Genomic DNA, 13,827 nt, shown 5'->3' with positions numbered 1-13,827 from the left:
CATTTATTTTGCTTTAAAACAGCTCTTGGAACAATCTATTTTTAATCCTTTTTAGGATTCTATTAATTCCACAATTTCAAAGAATAAAGTTGTGCTCTAATCTCTTACATTTATTCAGTTTCCTTAGGCAATTATCTTTTGAATCAATAACAAACATGGGGCAACACACCAAGGCAAAATACCGCAGGTCCTCAAAATTTGCAATAGTGAAGAGGATCGTCATAGGCTTACAGGATGATATGGATCAATTGGTGAAGTGATCAGAGCAATGTCAGACAGAATTTAATCCTGGTAAATGTGAGGTGATGCATTTTGGGAGGACAAATACGGGTAGGAGATACACAAAGATTGGTAGCACCCTAGGGAGCATTGAGGAACAGAGGGAACTTGGTATACAAGTCCAAGGATCCTTTAAGGGTGCAGCATAGGTAGAAAAGGTAGTGAAGAAGGCATATGGGATACTTGTCTTCAGTAACTCTTGGAGAGATTATAAGAGCAGGGAGGTTATGAAACAACTTTATAAAGCATCGGTTAAGCCACAGCTGGAGTAGTATCCACAGTTCTGGTCACCACACTATAGGAAGAACATGATTGCACTGGAGAGAGTGCAGTGGAGATTCATCAGCATGTTGGCTGAGATGGAGTGCTTCAGCTATGGGAGACTGGACAGACTGAGTTTATTTTCCTTGGTTGAGGGGATACCTGAAAGAGTGTGCAAAATGTAAATTTCTCCCCATATCAGAGTGTCTAAAATGAGAGGGCACAGGTTTAAGGTAAGGATGTTCAGAGGGGATCTGTGGAAGCATTTTTTTTCACCCAGAGGATAGTTGGAATCTGAATGAACTGCCTGAGAGGGTGGTGGTGACACAAACTGTCCCAACATGTGGAAAGTATCTAGATGAACACATGAATCATCAGGCACAGAAAGCCAAATGCTGGTGAGTGGGATTAGTATGGATGCTTGATAGTGAATACAGATATGATGGGAGGAAGGGCATATTTCTGTGCTAAATAAAGAAAATGCTGGAAAAACTCAGTGGGTCAGACAACATCTGGAGAGAGAAACAAAAATTTCGGGTGGATGAACTTTCACCATTCACTGATCTGAAATGCTAACTCTCTTTCTCCCTCCACAGATGCTGTCTGACCTGCTGATTACTTCTGGCATTGTTTTTTGTTTTAATTATGAGGCTGTATACCTGTGGAATTCCATATTTGTCGATAATTTGCCAAATGTACCAGTCTTCTCTTCTCGAGGATTTTCGGAACTTGAATGTAGCAACAAAGGCATATTCATCAGGCAGACCTTGAGGAAACACATCTCTGAGATAAAGGAAAGAATAAAAGTCCCTTGATTATTCAGTAGGCTTAAGCAGACCCATATAGATCTGGAAGATCCCACATTCTGTTCATAGACTCTCAGACTTTGTTGTGGAACAGAAATGCTGAAGTACCTTTCAGCACCAAGATGCTTGTAGAATTTTGTTTCACACAGTTGAAACGTACTGTGGGTTAAATAATTCCATATTTGATAACTCAGAGATGAGCAGCAGAACATAGCACATTTTAGGAGGCAACCTGGTTAACAGCGACAACCTTAACGTTTTCACATTGGAGCAAGAAACCTACCATGTTTTTTTCTGCTTCTGACTGCTGTGTATTTTCCCTTGTTGTAAGTGAACTGAGTGGAGACAAAATTAGGATCAGGTGTGACAATTCCTTTGATGAAACTATGCACCAAAATAAGTGTCAATCCTGAACTATAATGGCCACCTTGAAGGAATGTGAAGGAAACTAACCTACATAAAATTATATCCCATCAGGGAAACAATTGGTTCAGAAGAGGAAGGGAGAGACATATGCATAGGGCTCATCACCTATAGTAGCTTAAAACTGGCTTTTCATATTTCTCACACAGGTAAGTTCTGGAAAACTAGCTTAGAAGCAAGGTTACAAAGGTGTTGTGATTACATTAATGAACCAGTTAGAGATTTTGATTAACAACTGAAAGATATAGGGCTCGAATCCAGCAATGGCAGGGTGAGCATTTAACAGTAAAGTTGTTTGTGGCAAGGAACATGCCATCGTTACTCAGTCTGGCCATTCCTGACTCCTTCCCTCTGCACATCTTTAACTAACGTTAGTTAGAGCACAGCAAGTCACTCTGTTATACCAACATTAGCAGTTCTGCAGAGAGGCAATAAATATCAGCTATCCCAGTGACCCCCAACCTGAGAATTAATATAAAAAAAATACACAGTGGGAACTCTGCTTAATTCATGAATGAGGTGAGAAGTTCTGGCACATATATCTGTGAAATTGGAACAGATGTCCATCGCAGAATGATTAATGGTCCCTCTGCCCTGAAGATGTTGTTAGTTAGGACAGGATCATGCATAAATCTGTCAACCAGAGATAAGTGAAAAAATCCTGACAAGGCTGACAGCTGGGTGAGTGGAATACTTCTCACAATACCCTACTGTGCTTCAGATGTGTTCTTTCCAGTGCTTATGCTTTCACACGTATAGAGTCACAATTAAACCTCTGAGCATTTGATAGACTAATGTACAGCAGAGTGCATATGGACAGTTACAATTACCGTAGTTCAATTAACTGCTATTTTTATCTGTGAGGTAGTGGTCTAGCCAGATGGAGTTAAATGATTCACATTTATTTCAAGATGACACTGCCTGACCCATAGACCACAGGGAGCCACCAGAGCCAATAACAGCCCTGGTGTGTGGAGAGGCGAGACTCCGAAAACTGACAGCTAACAGCTTAAGAGGCTAACTTAGGAAAAAAAGGACATGGGATAAAGTGTTTTAGTTGTCAGGCTGACAAAAGCAGCAGTTAAAAGCAATCCATATGAGGTTTCAACATGTATTGTTAGAATGAAGTGTGGGATAGATATCTGCATGAGTTTGCCTTAGAGCTCAAGCCCATTTGGTTTTAAACTGTCATCTCCCTCAATTTAACCAAAAGCATAACAAGTTGGAGCAGGAGTAGGCCATATGGCCTGTCAAGTCTGCTGTAACCTTTCAAAACATTAGGTTGGTCTGATCTTGGTTTCGCCTCCACTTTCCTGTCTATTTACCGATGCACTTGGCTTCCTCATAGTCCAAGAATCTATCCACCACAACCTTGAATATAATCAATAATTCAGCTTCCACAGCTCTCCTGTGTATAGAATTCCAAAGATTTATGACGTTCAAAGAAGCAATTCATCCTTATTTCCACGTTACGTAGCGAACCATCATTCTGAAATAAAGCCCCCACCCTGTTTTAGATCCCCCATGAGGAAAAATATTCTAATATTTATCCTGTTAACACTTCAGAATCTTGTTTGAATAAGACCACCTCTCATTCTTCTAAACTCCAATGAGTCTAGTTCCAACCTTTTCAACCTTACCCCTTATAAGGAAACCCTTTCATTCCCAGGAATCACCCTAGTGCCCCACTCCTTTAAGCACTTACAAATACAAACATGGCCTTCCATAAGAAAGACACTTCAGGTGTCATCTCACTAACATCTTATTCAGTTGCACTAAGACTTCCCTACTGTTATATTCCCTTTGTAATAAAGGTCAACATTCCATTTACCTCACTAACTACTTGCTGTATTTGCATGCTAACCTTCTGTGCTCCATGTATGAGGAGAACTAAATTCCTCTATGGTCTGTGCTATAATTACTTCCATTTGTGGCACACTTAGGTCTTGGCTGGTTGGATGTATTCCTGGACATTTTATTGCATGATCTCCCACTTTTGAAAGACTCCTCTGGGCAATCTAGCCATTGTTTCACAACCCAGATACCACATCACAACATGAAAGTGGAACAAAAACAGAAACATTGACTTTGATACAATTGTAAAGTATGAAATGGGCACTGGGGAGGTGGAAGATAGATATTATAAGATTAGGAGTCAGGTATTACAGAGAAGTGATCACAGAAAATGATGGAAACACTCAGCTGACCAGGTAGCATCTGTGGAAAGAGAAACAGTTAGCGTTTCAGTTCCAAGGTCCTTTATCAGAACTGGGAAAGACAGAAAACAAGTCAATTTTCAGTAGCAGAGAAAGTGTATGGAGGGGAGATGGGTGGGGGTGGGTGGAACACGTAGAACAAAGTGGGACCAAATGAGATAATGTTAGAATCATTTTATGCTGCTTTACCTGTGTCATGTGTTGCTAACAGCAAGGCTGTGGGATATGTCCAGCAGGATCTACACCTTCTTGAAGCAGTCAAGTTGAAATGAAACAAATCCCCAAACCTAATCCAAACTCAAACCCTAAATTTAGCATAATCCGAACACTAACCTGAGCATCAATAAATTAAGGGAATAGCAAAATATAGATCAAAAATCACATTTAGCTCATTTGAAGGGTCTCAACCCGAAACATCAACTGTCCATTTACCTCCATAGATGCTGCCCAACCCGCTGAGTTCCTCCAGCATCTTGTGTGTTGCTCCAGATTCTAGCACCTGCAATCTCTCGTATCTCTATTTAGCTCATTTGAGATGTTCTTTCTAACCAACTACATGAACTATGCCCTTTAAAGGATGCTGAATAATTTGACAAAGATATTATGAAACTTTTCCCTGACCATCAAAAAGGAAGTAAAAAGTTCCATCCAACATGAAAATTTGTGTCATTTATTGCTGACCTTGCATTCCAGTGGAAACATTCCCTGTTGAATTTGCAAAGCTCACAACGTTTGAAAGCAAGTTTTTTTCTCAACCTATTTAGGACTTCAGTCCCATATTTAACAAATTGTTTATCCAATCTTTCTTAAAGTGAATTAATTTATAGAATATTATCTGTTTAGTTATGAATCAATGAACTGTTTCCACTTCATTTTCCTGATGCTTGAAGTCTAAACTTTTGCTTCACATTTTTAAATTCTGTACGTATTTTGTATGCAGGGAATGGAGGGATATGGACCATGTGCAGGCAGAAGGGATTAGTACAATTAGGCATCATTAGTTTGGCACAACATTGTGGGCCAAAGGGCCTGTTCCTGTGCTGTACTGTCCTATGTTCTACAATCTCTTATTTCTGTCTGCACAAGAAATTTGGGTCAAATAAAGAGGAGGTAATAGTCATTTAAATTGGTATTTACTTTTCATTGAGAAACAAATACCTGTAGTTCAGTGAACTGCTATTTTTTGTCTGATTTGATTGTTAGGAAAACAACAATATCTAGTTCAATGCTCTTAAAGTTTCTTTAAAAAAATTACTGTGGATCTTCGGGTTATTTCCTTTATACCCTCTGTAGGTTGACTTCAAAGAGTCTACTCTATTCTGATTCACCTGCTATAAAGGACACAACAAAGTGTTTAATCTTTTATTTCTGAATATCCAAATCAGAGCATTTTAGAAGTATAATCTGTGCTGCACTTTCATGTCTTCAGATGCTGTTGATGGATAGCATATCTGTAGTTACAAATTAACATAACTAGTATATGTTTTTACACTGTCTCAATAAATATGACAGCTCCAAGCCTTGCATTTGACATATCAGCTTTGGTTCCCCAATCCTCAATAAAAGCGCTTTCTGGAGTGAAGCTTGTGTTCATAATTCCAATCACTATGCTATATTTCCTAATTGTGTTTGCAATAGGATGCCTTTATTTTGGACACTTAGTTCAATGACACTCACTCCTGGTTAAGACAAAGCTGTAAAACTTTGGAAAAACTTTGTAGTTCATTTGTTAAATTTAACCATTTAATACCAATTGTTACCAAACTGGGCTCAAATTAATGCAAAAGAAAAATATTCTGATCATTGGAAATCTGAAATAGAAACAAAATGTTGCAAATACTGAGTAGATCAGGCAGCAGTTGGTGTTAAGGAAACAAAGGTAACATTTTGGGTTAATGACTTCTCATCAGACCTGTGAAAAGTTGACGAATGCCATGTGGAAGATGGAAGAAAGGTGAAGGTACAAGCAGGTGGGAGAGTCAAAAACACAAAAGGGCAGTCTGGAGGAGCTGTAAGTGGAGAAAGCTCTGCCCCTCTCTCCTTTCTTTGTCTTTTAAAGGCTGGTAACCTTGTCTTCTCCCAGTTATGATGAACAGCCATTAACATGAAATGTTACCTCTGTTTCTCTCTCCACCAATGCTGCCTTACTGGCTGAATACTGACAGCACTTTTTGTTTCAATCTTGGTTCAGCTTAACGCTGGAAGATTTCTAAAGCAGGCTTCAGAGGTGATCAAACAAATAGAGGGTCTCTCCAGCGACAGAGGAGACTTTCATTCAATCAGTCTGGCTGAATTTGAACACAGGGAAAAGGAGAGGAAAAGGCCAATGTCCAACACAGTATGACCCAGGCTCTTTCTTTTTGGATGTACTTTAACCTGTCAACTGCCAAAAAAGCGAACCGCCAGTTGCCAGGTCTCTATCTCTGCCACTTTGAGACTAGAGGTTGGGAAGTATTTTCTCTGATTTCTTCTTTCTCTTTGAGGGGAGATAGACGGTTTCCATTCGGTTTACAATAAGGGTTTTTCCTCATAGTCACTTTTGACATAGAAGGAGGCCATTTGACCTATGGAGCCAATGCTGACCTCCAGAGCATTTCCATTAGTCTCATTCCCCTACTTATTTCTCTGTAACCAATTCTCTCTTAGGTGCCCAAGAACTCTCACCCCCCCCCCCCACCCTTTTCCAATTCACTTGCCACCCACCTACACAAGGGGCAAATTACAGCGGGCAATTAACCTACCACCATCTTTGTGGAATGTGGGTGGAAAATGGAGCACCCCAGGGAAACCCACACAGTCACAGGAAATATGCAAACTCCACACAGACAGCGTCCTAGGTCAGGATTGAATCCCAGCCATTGGAGGTGTGGGGCAGCGACACTAATTGCTGCACCACTGTGCTGCCCTGGGACCATAGGAGCATGACATTACAGTTACTCAGCACTTTGAAGTATTGGTATGTGATGGTGTACAGCAGTTTAAAACAACATCTGTTCTCAGCACAGCAGCTTCCAGCAGTGTGTATCCATTGGAGACCAGTAGTGTGCAAGGCAGTTATTCTTATACAATGCCACAGAATGCTGAGTGGTGGAGTGAAAAGATGTTCAGTAAGATGAGTAAACGTGAAGAGCTGTTTCTGTTATTCAGTGGAATGGAGTGGTTTACTCTGGGGGGGGTAAGTGGAAGAGCAAAGTGGAATGGATCAAATGGATTGGAGTGTAGAGGCTGCTGATGCATCTTATCAGCTCATTTTGTCACTTACTTTGTCATTTGAACTATGGGCATTGTTCCAAGGCGAACAAATCCTCCATCCTTCACTTCAATAATGCTTCTCACATGGAACAGCTCCATCAGGTCAAAACCTGCAGAACAAAGACCAAAATTAAGTTGAAGCTATAAAGATTTTTGAATAAAAATAAGAACCATAAATTGGAAGTTGCTGGTATATGGTTGGCTTCAGGTGCTAGGGAGATGGCAGTGCACTATTTGCCTTGCTTTTTGCCTGAGGGGATTGAATGATTGGGAATCCTAGAGGCCAGATGATTAGGCTGAGCTGATTGGTGGGTGAGATTGATGGTTGGTTGGGTCTGTTCTGTAGATGGGGTTTGCAAGACAAAGGATAGAAGGCAAGTATGGGGCCTACCTCAGTGGAACCCTCATCTTCAGCTACACAATGTAAACTGAGTAGTCCTGGAAATAACCAGTGATGGTTGCACCCCAGACACAATGAACTCATTTCCCTGACAAAATTCCAAAAGGTGCAGTGCACAGGAAACAAATTAATTTGAAGCACTGATATCATGTCAAACATACAAATGCCACTCACATCAAACATAAATTTTCATTTGGAAGTGGTCGTTTCTGCATTTTACTCCGGGAAGTAAACAGGTGATATACTTACAATCACCTATCACTGAAATAAACAGGAATATATGTTCAAAACTATCTATTTCATCAACATTTTATCATTCAAAGCAGAGATGTGGAAATCGAATTCCGGTATCCTGTGCCTAATTTGCTGGCTCTGCTGGGCAACCATTCCTTTGTTGCTAATAAAATAATATCCCATTCCATTATAGGATCCACATTGTCATTAGAGAGAACTGTCCCCTTAAATACAGAAACCCATATGTAGGAGGTATAATGTTCTGTGCATAAAATCCTGATTTCACAAAGATTTGTCCCTTTTCACCTCTTTCAAGCCATTGTGCCAATGGGCAGGTGGGTCTTAGTTGGACATACAAAAGGCATGTACAGAAATGTTGAAACTTGTTGCTGTTTTAGTACAGTAGCAGATTCACTGGGAATACCTCAGCAATGCATTTACCAATCAGTCCTAATTTTTTCTGGATAGAGTTTATGGCTTTGGTCAATTTCCACATATTTATGTCAATGATATTAGTTGCATGCAGGTTTAATTGGCTGAATTTGCCTGGACTTTTAAATGGAACTGGGTTGCATTCTAAACCATGCGCAATTGTGTTTTTTGTTATCTTTTACATTTATTCAAGATTAATTTTGTCTGGGTTAGACCCCGTCCACAATACTGAACACATTCCTCAGCAAAACAGCTTGATTCAACCAATTACATAGGTTCTGAAAAGCTCTTCAAATTGTACACATTTTCTCCCATGCACAAGCATGAAAATCGTATGGAATATGATTCACCAAGAAATAGGATACTGTAACACCAATGAAACTATAATAATGTCAATTTAGCATTTGATTTAAAGTCAGCTATATTGACTTTAAATCAAGTGCAGGACATAACATAATAAAAATGCTCATTTTGGTGATAAGTTAATTTATAAAACTGCTGCAGTCTATCACCCTTATGTACTTCAAGGAATACCTTTTGACAGAAATAATAAAAGGAGACATTGGCAGTGGTCCAAAACCTGTTTCCTGCCATGGTCAGGCCACATTACCATTGACATAAATACAAATGATGAGTTTAACCTTTCCAAACCCGCCAATGTTAGTTTGCTACGGCTGCCAGGATTCAAAATGGTGAAGCTCTGAGCAAGAGCAGCGTCTTGAGTGTTGCCTCCTCACCAAACCCTCTCACAAAATGAATGAAGGCATAAGAAATTCTGCAGATGCTGGAATCTGGAGCAATACACAAAAAAAGTGCTGGAGGAACTCAACAGGTCGGGCAGTATCCATGGAGGGAAATAAACAGTCGACGTTTCGGGCCGAGACCCTGAATGAAGAGAAGATTGATATTTGGCTAACCTGAACCCCCCGAGCTTTCCAAACTGTCAAAATTGTCAAGTTGAAAACTGCCAAAACTGCCAAGTCTCATTTTGAATGTTTCTGAATGTCACTATAAGTGAGAAACATTAAAATTTCAAGTAATCAAACATTTAAAAATGATCGAAGCTTAAAAAATAGAAATCACTTCAAAACTTGATAAAATTATTAAGACCATTAAAGCAAACTGAATTATCTTATACTTACCTATCTTCCTTTCAGCTAGTTCTCCCCGCTGAAACAAATGGGTTTGCTTTGACCTGTGGGGAGATTCCTTAGCAAACCACTGGGGAATTTCTGCAAATTCATGCTCCATGAGGAGTCCAATGTCAGAGCAGAACGAGGAGATTACTATGGTGCTTGGCCATCTGTGTTTATGTAGAAGCTTCCGAATACTTACAAGATCCAATTCATTCCCAGCAAGTTCCGGCCCTTAACCTTCTGTTAATTCTGCTCATAAAAAGGTTCATATCGGATATTATAGCTGTGATTATCAAGGTCATCAAAAACTTGAATTGTAATCTCACATATAATTTCAAGTGCAATTTTGGTTACAATTTCAATTATGCCCTATTCATTCTATAGCATGAGTTGACAGGAATCTTGATGGTATACAGAAAGATCATAGTGCACTGATTCATGAAGTGCAGGAAGTAGATATGCAAGTACAGTCTGCAAATAGGAAGGCAGATAGGAGGATATGGGTATTCTGTAGGTAGGAGGAAATAGCTATGTCGGCACAACATTGTGGGCTGAAGGGCCTGTTCTGTGCTGTATTGTTCTATGTTCTATGTTCAAATTTTGGCTTCTATTGCAAAAGGACTGCAGTACAAGTAGTGCATGAGATTACACATCAAGTATTTGATAACCTTGATAACCACAGCCATTATATATTTGAAGGACCTGAGTGATCTGACAGCATTTACAGAAAAAATAAGGAAGTCTTGTAATTGCAACACGTTTGATGGGACCTCATTTGGGGCACAGTGTGCAGTTGTGGTTACCATATCTAGGAAAAGTATATTTGCCTTGTAGTCAGTGCAGTGAAGACTGTGAAAGTTTACTGCATTGATTCCTCAGATAAGGGAACAGCTGTATAAGAGGATGAATAAGAATGACCTATGCTCATAGAGGCTAGGAGAATGAGACTGAGACCTGGTGATCCTGATGTGGTTGCATTTGAAACCTGTGCTCATGTCAGATCTTCCTTCCTAAGGAATGATATATTTGCAATAGAGGGAGTGAACAGTAAAGATTCACCAGATTGATTCCTGGGATGGTGGGCTTGCCATATGAGGAGAGATAAAACAGACATGATCTGTAGTTTTGTGAGTGTAGAAGAACAAGAGGTGATCTCATTGAAATGTACAACACTCAAAAGGAGACAAGAAGCTTAACAGGGTAGATGTGGAGGTGATGCTTTCTCTGGATGAGGTATTTAGAACTGGGGGGAGGAGGAAGGGGGAGAGAAGAGGGGTTTGTGAGAGGGATCACATACTTAAGCTAAGGAACTGGCCATTCATTACTGAGATGAGAAGAGATGCAGAGGGTGGTGACCTTTCGAATTCATTATTCGATGGCTCAGTATATTTGTGACAGACTTTGATACATAATCAGTTACTAAAGGAACGAAAGGGTATGGTTTTCATGTAGGAAGGTAAAAGATCAACAATATCCTTACTCAGCGGTGGAGCAGGCACAAGGGGCCAAATGGCCAACAATTATATCTATTCCTTATGTTTTCATGTTCTTAATCTAATTCAATTTAAAAGACTCTGGGAGGGATTGGCAGGGCTGATGTCGAGAGCTGTAGGGTCTAGAGCTAAGGCCATCATCTCATGATTGGACATTTGGAACTGAGATGAGAGATGTCTTTACCCATCAGACTTAAAAACATAAGAAACAGGAGCAAGAGTAGGCCATTTAGTTTGCTCTGCCATCTCAAGAAGATCACACCAATTTCCTACAGCATTTTCCTGCACTAATATCCAAGGATCCACTGATCTCAGCTTTGAATGAAACCAAAGACTGAGCTTTCCAGTGTAGAGAGTTCCAAAGATTCAGCATTTTCTGAGTGAAGAAATTTCCATTAATTTCAGAGAGTTGTAAATCTATGGAATTCTCTGCCTCAAATACCAGTGGAATGTCAGTTCTTCAGCACATTCAACACTGAGATTAGTAGAATTTGGGACACCAAGAGAATCAGTGGATGTGTTGATTATGCGAAAGTGGATTTAATCTTATTATTGACTTTGCTATGATATGTCTTGCTAAGAAACCCAAGGACCTGAAATGTTAATGTAAATTTTATTTAGTATTTTTATTGACTGCCCTCCAATTTCACACTGGCACACAGAATTGGACATTATCTTATTGAAAATCGAAACAGACTTCAGGTGCAATGTGACCTACTCTTTCTTTTGCTTCTGATGTTTGTTGATCATTCTACATATATGAATGTGTACTTTTGATGTCGCATAAGCAACATGATTGGTTATTGCTCATGTTAGAAGTAAAATTGACTACAATGCATTCCGATGTACACATGGTTTTACTATTACAGGTGATCCCCACGTTATGGCAGTTCAGGTAATGGAAATCCACCCTTACAAAATTCAAAAATCACGACCCAAAAGTTTGAGATACAGAATAAAATTCACTCGTATGGAATTTATGTGGGAAAAAAATAAACATAAAATGTGAAAGAAAGAATTAGTGTTGTCAGTTTTTATTTTTAGTCACTTAATGCTCTGGGCAGTAAGATTTGGATATGATGTCACTGTGTTGATTGGGTTGGCAGTCACAGCTGAGTCCCTCCTATGCTATGCCCTCTCCAGTCTGAGAACATGTGAATAGATGTCCCAGAATGCAGCACGGAAGAGCTCTTCATCTGCGAGATATTTTCTCTGACGCGCTGCTTTGTGGGGAGCTATGGCCAGCTCTCACACCAGCTCATTAAAGTTAACCCTTAGCATTTACTCCACTTCCACTAAGTCACCGCACTTTAACCCATTACCACCTCCCCACCTCCCCACTCCACTCCCCCCCCCACTGACCTCCTTCTAACACCACCTTTCTCCTTTGAACTCCGATCCTCAGATCCCATCCCTTTCCTTGATATGCCAAATGCAGGAAATTGGGATGAACTGGGTGGGCACTGTGGTCGGCATGGACTCGATGAGCCGAAGGGCCTGTATCCGTGCTGTATTGCTCTATGCCCATCCCAAGTCTAATGTTGGTCTCAGCTATTAAGTAACAGTGGTGGGTTATCACTGATAAAAGGGCTTAATATGAGAGAAAAACATCCCATAGGAACTCATCTCCACTATTAACATGGTATTCAATGGATAAGGGGGAGGGGTGGGGGGTTCACATTAAGGGAAATCGTGATACAGATGATTCTGTAGGATGGCAATGCCTCCATAAAACAGGGGTCACCTGTACATGCCCTGCAATCAGATTCACTTACCTGGGATGTTAGTGGAAGCCTTCCTTGGTACTTTGTATTGATTCCCCTCCAATCTAACATTAGGACATAGAACATCTGTTAAAGCAAAAAAATACAAATGTTACTCTAAGTATATCTACAGAATCCCAACATATATTCTATGACATTGAAAAGCAAAAAAAGACTTCAGATGCTGGAATTCTGAAAAAGAAACAGGAAGTGCAGAAAGACCTGGAAATACTCAGCAGGTATGGCAGCATCTGAAGGGATAAACATTTCAAGTTAATGGCTAATCATCTGAATTTTTTTTTACTCCCTACTATGAATCAACTGATTAGCAATTTTATAATCTCAAGACTATTATATCTCATAATGTACAGTGCATAATTCTTTTGCTAAATTAGTGTTCTGTTTTAACTGACCTGTCACTTTAAGACTGCAAGCCCAGAATTCAAATAGTATTTAGTTGTAAATCTGGGAAGTTTGCAGATTGAGATTTACACTGCAAGCTCCATTCCACAATCCCTTTCCCTAGTCACTGTCTCAGATTGAATCAGACCATTCACAGTCTTGGCCTCTTGTTGGATCCCAAGATGAGCTTTTGTCTTCCTATCTGTTCCATCATCATAGCTACAAATTTTTACCCCTTGACACAGCCCAACTATCTCCAGATCTTCTGCAGTCAAAACATTAATTTTTGCCTTTTTTATCACAAGGCTTGACTTTTCCATTGCTCCCTGGCTGTTCCCCTAACTTACAAATTCCATCAAATTGATATAAGACTCTTTTGTCTGTATCTTAAGTTGAACCAAGTCTCACTTAGTTGTGCTCATTGATCTATTGCCCCACAATTCAACCATATTTCAATTTTTAAAGTCATCAACAGTGTTTTCAGATCTCTCAGTTGTCTCCACTTCCATTTCTACAACCACTAATTATCTTTGACCTTGGTGCTCCTCCAATTCATGCAATTTGTATACTTCCAATTTTCATTGATCTGGCAGCCTAGACCAGCACTTCTCTGAGCTGAAGCTTACAGCTTCTCTTTGACTTCTGTTTGTAATCATTTATAAATGATCTGGATGAAAATGTAGGTGGTCTGATTAGTAGATCCACAAGAGACTGCAGATGCTGGAATCTC

At 39.8% G+C, this 13,827-nt stretch overlaps 1 protein-coding gene across 1 annotated transcript in view; it reads right to left on the bottom strand.

Annotated features, from left to right (window-relative positions):
* Nucleotides 1-13,827, bottom strand: part of LOC127574444 (collagen alpha-1(XXII) chain-like) — a 241,751-nt gene that overhangs the window by 150,809 nt on the left and 77,115 nt on the right. The window contains exons 4-6 of the mRNA XM_052023460.1: nt 12,708-12,782; nt 7,248-7,347; nt 1,200-1,323 (exon numbers count right to left, since the gene is read on the bottom strand). Coding sequence (XP_051879420.1) covers nt 1,200-1,323; nt 7,248-7,347; nt 12,708-12,782 — 299 coding nt within the window. The remainder of the gene's footprint in view (nt 1-1,199; nt 1,324-7,247; nt 7,348-12,707; nt 12,783-13,827) is intronic.

The sequence above is a fragment of the Pristis pectinata genome, chromosome 9 (assembly GCF_009764475.1).
Source record: "Pristis pectinata isolate sPriPec2 chromosome 9, sPriPec2.1.pri, whole genome shotgun sequence".
Taxonomy (NCBI): Eukaryota; Metazoa; Chordata; class Chondrichthyes; order Rhinopristiformes; family Pristidae; genus Pristis; species Pristis pectinata.
The sequence above is the reverse complement of the archived record's forward strand: the minus strand, read 5'-3'. Positions and strand labels throughout refer to the sequence as shown.